General features: G+C 49.6%; 1 protein-coding gene across 3 annotated transcripts; it reads right to left on the bottom strand.

Moving 5' to 3' along the window:
* Positions 1-1,820: 1,820 nt before the first annotated feature.
* On the bottom strand, positions 1,821-3,608 carry LOC117582591 (glutamate transporter polyphemus). 3 transcript variants are annotated; one of them, XM_034270452.1, is made up of 7 exons: positions 3,511-3,608; positions 3,392-3,457; positions 3,180-3,330; positions 2,636-3,118; positions 2,394-2,572; positions 2,166-2,338; positions 1,822-2,113 (listed from the first exon to the last, which is right to left on the bottom strand). In XM_034270452.1, exons 1-7 carry the CDS (start codon positions 3,552-3,554, stop codon positions 1,854-1,856), a joined length of 1,356 nt encoding a protein of 451 aa, XP_034126343.1. In that variant the 5' UTR covers positions 3,555-3,608; the 3' UTR covers positions 1,822-1,853. The 3 variants fall into 3 exon arrangements, 2 of the variants coding, with proteins under 2 accessions (XP_034126350.1, XP_034126343.1); XM_034270459.1 differs by lacking the exons at positions 3,392-3,457; positions 3,511-3,608 and having other exon boundaries at positions 1,821-2,113; positions 3,176-3,262; XR_004573730.1 differs by lacking the exons at positions 1,822-2,113; positions 2,166-2,338 and having other exon boundaries at positions 2,436-2,572; positions 3,176-3,330.
* Positions 3,609-5,101: the final 1,493 nt, after the last annotated feature.

The following is a 5,101-nucleotide window of genomic DNA, read 5'->3' on the forward strand; positions in this document are numbered from 1 at the left end:
TTTTTTTCAATTTGAGAGAATGTCGTGACAGGACTCGACGGCTGGATATGTGACAGCCAGGAGACAGAGGCAGTCAGGCAGTCTTCGGTGCGGTGCGGAGGAGCAGGAGGCAGAGAATGAAGTTGTGGCACGCATTGTTTGGCTGCCTGAAGGAAGCGGACAGCGACAACTTACCCCATGAGCCCCATGTGAGACATGACTCCAGTTCTCTCAGCCTCTCTCTCTTGCTGGCTGTCCCATTCTCTGTGGCATTCTTTGGCTGACTTTGCAGCAAGCGAATTGTTTGATAATGACACTGACATGATGCTGCACTGACAACTACCACTCGTAGGCAAGAAACTGCGGCTCCAGCTGCTGCCCGGAGTTTGACTCCATCAGCAGGCATCCCAGCAACCTCCCTCACCGTCCCACCATCCACCATCTCTGCTGTGGTCCATTGAGGCAACTGTTGGCTGGGCCACGAAATTATATACGAAAATTAGTTGAAACGACCGCCGCTGGCGAATGCGAATTTTCCTATCCGTGTGCCTGCCCCTGCTACCGCATGCTTTTCCGTTTTTCCCCGCCTGATCTCATTTCGGGGTTCCTTAGCTTGTTGTTGGTTTTGGTTTTTTTGGGGGGCCATTGCAAGCGGCGCTCTAAATTAAGTTTTAAGCAACATGTCTGCAAAAATCATGCCCCAGGACAACAGGGAACGATATCCCATACCCAACATCCCTACCCCCTGCTTTCTACTGGTACTCCTGGTTCTCCCCTCTACTTAGTTGCTGTCGCTGGCAGTCGCAACGTTTTATTCTTAGTCTCTTTTTCGGGCTTTGCTTTCTATTCTTTTATTTTCGTTTCGTTTTGTGTATTTGAGGAATGGAAATTGTGTTTTGTGTATGTTTTGCTGCAGTGGTCTTCCTTCTGTCCTTCGTCGTGCAGCTTCCTTGAGGAGCTGCTCCTGCTCCATCTCCATCTCCATCTTCGACTCCTATGCCCAGCTCCTGCTGCAACTTTTCCATCTCGTACCACACTTCTTTTCCTTTTTTTGGGTCTCGTATTGTATTCCGCCGTGCTATTTACACTGGCGGCGCAGTCAACAGTCGCCGGCAGTTGCTTTTCCTGTGCCTATTTCTATATACATTTATTTGCTGTAGTTGCATGAAGATAAAGAGAGAGAGAGAGAGAGAGAGAGAGTGCACCACTGAGATGTTACTTCTCTCTCTCTCTCTCTCTCTGTCTCTCGCTTTTTCTTTGGCTCGGGATTCTGTATTTATTTATTTGTGTATTTGTCTTTTAGTTTATTGTGCGGCAGCTAGCAGCAACTTTTCCTTTTGTATTTGCGCTCCATTGAGGCAGGGAATTCAATTTTAAAATCCTCCAGCCAAAACCAAATAAAATGTGCAGAGTGCACAGGACTCGTGGTCCTGTTTTTTTGTGGCTGCTGCATTTGATTACAGAGAAATGCCAAAAGCTTCATGTTGAACTGATCAGTCGCAGGACCTTCCTGCCAGTCATCCTGCTGAGCTAATTAAACCTAAGCGAACATCAAGCATACGCCACGTTGAGCAAACAGGCCGCCAGGCAGCCCACGAGCGGCGGCTTAGACAACCGACTTAATGGAGGATAAACCGGCAGCCGGCAAACACTTGGCTGGCAATTAATTAAAAGCCACCAAACAAGGAGACGCCACCGCCACAGCCACCGCCACCGCCAACCAGCTCAAATCCAGTCAAATATTTGGTTCTCAAATGCAACGCCAGGATGGGGAGGGACCCACTTGGAAAAGATTTTATTACAAAAAGGAATACAAGCAGAATAAAAGAGCTAAAGTGGGGAAATAAATCCTAAAGTCCCGAAGTCCCGAAGTCCTACATGTGCTTGAGCGTCATCCGGAAGTCATCCAGCAACTGCTTCATGGCCAACGTGCAGCCCACAATCCCAAAGACAAGTCCCACAACGATGAGCAGAAGGTCGCGTATCAGCTTCCACCTCAGACGCCCATAGCCGATGTCGTAGTTGAGGAAAATATCAATCAGGGCTGGACAGAGTAGATTCAGATTGCTCAGCGAGAAGGCGCCCTCCAGTTCGGTGAGAGCTGCCAAATTGGGCACGCCCACAGCCACCAAACCTGCACAAGAGAATGTTCAATCTTTGGAGTACTCCAAGGAACTCCAACTAACCTGTGAGTAGGAGAAAACTGATGCGCACCACATACTCGAGCAGTGTGTGATATTTGCCCTTCTCCGTGGCCTCGCTGTAGTCGCTGAAGATCACAGTGATGGCCACAAAGCCATTGAGGGGATAGCTCAGGAAGATCCCAGTGGCAATGAAGACTTTGATGAGCTGCGAAAGGCTGCAAAGGAGAGATAGAGTGAGCGAGAGGCTTAGTTTTTTGATTCACTTCTCACATTTCATTCTGCGGTATGTTAAGGGTAATGCTGGCCTCAACGATCTGCCCGAAACGCCAGTACCCCATGATGCCAAAGAATATGTTGGAGAGCAGAATGAAGAACACAGAGACATTGAGGACACCAAACATGCCCAGATAGCTCTGCGGATGCGCCATATTCGCCTCCACAACGAGCATCTGTTGGGGGGGGGGGAGAGAATCAGCGGCATGGCTTGGAGTTCCCTTTTGGGCAGCACTCACCGAACCCACGGCCGTCAGGGAGAACGAGGCAATGCCAAAGAAGACGAACCACTCACGGGGGGGTGTGCTGGTCAGCAGACGTTCGCTGGGACTGGACAGGCCACTGAAAAGGTAGTACATGATGAAGGTGAAGCCGCCGTAGAGCAGAAAGTTGGACACCAGGTTGAGCGGCACCAGATACTTGAGGCGGCGTATCATGAACAGGGGCAGCAGCAGCACACAAGCACCCAGGACATAATAGCGCTCGTTGCACTGGCCGCCGTAGTAGTCGCCGATCTCCTTGAAGTTCTTGGCCACAAACACCAGATAGACGGTGCACAGCCCAAACTGGCCAAAGACGAGGACGCAGGTGGTGAGGAGGCCGGCGGTGCGGCCAAAGCAATGCACCCACTTGGGTCCCAGTTCGTAGGCAATCTGCACCGCCTCCGGCATCGACACCTGTGGCACTCGACGCCTGCGACAGCACTCGGTCATGCCAGCAATCTGTCAATGAAATACACAATAAGATATCGGGACAGTGGGCTGTGCACAGACACTTACAGACCAGCAAATGGATGGAGTACGTCAGCAGGATCATCAGCAGCACCGAAAAGAAGACACCCATTAAAATGCCCGTGTGACGGAAGGCCAATGGCATTGCCAGAATGCCAGTGCCAATTACGCATTTCAGCAAGGATATGAAGGCATCACAGTTGCTGCGAAAGTATAGGAAAAGGCCACAGGAAAAATAATAAATTCTGCAAAAGAAAAACTCACGTCAGTGGCACCTCAACGGTTCGCTTCTCATACGGATTGTAGATGAAGAACGATGACTTGGAGCGACTGCAAGGGGATAAAAGGGTTGAGTGGGGAAACGTAGGGAAAGCAATACTCACAGTTCAGTTAACGCCTGTTCCGCCGGCTCTGGCTTTGGCTCCATTTCCCAGCAAGCACAACAAACAGCAGCAAAATGTAGAGGGAGAGAGAGAAGAGGCAAAGCCAACAAATTGAGTCTCGCACTTTTTGACAACAATTTCAAATTAGTTTAGTCACTGATTCTCGCTGTAACTCGGTTGGGGCAGCTGCGCACATTCAATTCACTTAAAACGAATCAGCAAGGCACGAGGGAAGGGTAAGGGGAAAGCTGCAGCACAATCAAAATGGCTGCACATGCGCGACCATTATCATAATAAGTGCAAGTTATTGCCTGCTTTGGGTTCGCTGCAGCGCATAAACTGCACTAACAAACGGGTTGGCATAACTGCAGTGTGGTAGAGCAGGGCCAGAGAGAGAGACAGAGGTGAGAAGTGGCACCCCTCGCCTGGGACAGTTGGCAAAAACAATTGCTACAGTCTGCTGTGTGCAGCCAAAGAAAAGCAGAGTTAAAAAGGAAATTGTAATGAAGAATTGAAGTGCCATAATTAGTCAGCAATCCAAACAGATACTTCCAAAAGAAATGCCAAACATTCCGAATCTTCCTTCCCAGTTAGCCTCTCTGCCAGGCTTCACTGTAACTCTCAGCCAAAGCTGAACTGGCAGCCAAGTAGCTGTTCGACGACTAACCGGAGGACGATTGTCAAGCCAGAATGTGCATTTCCGCGTTCGCATTTAGTTTTGCAGTTGTAGCTGTGCGTGTAACTGTCTCTGCTCGGTGGCTGTGTGTGTGTGTGTGAATTTAACAGTAAATTGAATTAAAATTTATTGTGCAAATTGCAGAATTCCAAAAGCGAGAGAGTGTGAGAGAGAGAGAGAGAGAGAGCGGGAGCCGGAACACGCGCTGATGGCAGAGGCGAACATCGGCGCAAATCCAATACAAATAAAATTAAGTAAAAATGCACACACAGAGCAGGATGTGAATGCTGGAGTGGGGAGTGCGGGGAGTTCGGGTGCCAGAAGTGTTTGGCAGAGAAATATGCAAATGTGATATTGTCGCTGGGCGACATTTACAACAATTACAATAACAACGAGACAGAGAGAGAGAGAGAGCAGGAGCTGGAGCTGGAGCTGGAGCGGTAGCTAACTGCGTGCGACATGTGACACGATATTCAAATAAAGGCGCACAGCGTACTGTCTGTCGGTGTGTGGGTATGCGCTGGTGGAGGCGTGGCATTTATAGCATATATTTTGCATAAAGGGAAATATGCAGCAGTAGCACCAGAAGCAGCAGCAGCAGCAGCAGCAGTTACTACTTGGAAAAGAAAACGAGCGGCAGCAGCGCAGAAATCAAATAAAACAAATTTGGAATTTTACGGCAGACAAGGAAGGCAGGCAGGCAGGAAGGCCACCAAAGAACTGCTTATGTTGGATCCCAGTCGCAGTACCAGTACCAGTGCGACTGCCAGTCCCAGTCGCAGTCCTGGCTCCTGGACTCTCTGCTGACTGGATGCCATGCCTTCTCACATGTTCCTTAAACTGTCAGCAAATGTGTGTGTGGAGTCTTTGTGTCTGTCCGGGTACGAGTACGGATACGGGTACGGGTATGGGCAT

Source organism: Drosophila guanche, unplaced genomic scaffold (genome assembly GCF_900245975.1).
Source record: "Drosophila guanche unplaced genomic scaffold, DGUA_6, whole genome shotgun sequence".
NCBI lineage: Eukaryota > Metazoa > Arthropoda > Insecta > Diptera > Drosophilidae > Drosophila > Drosophila guanche.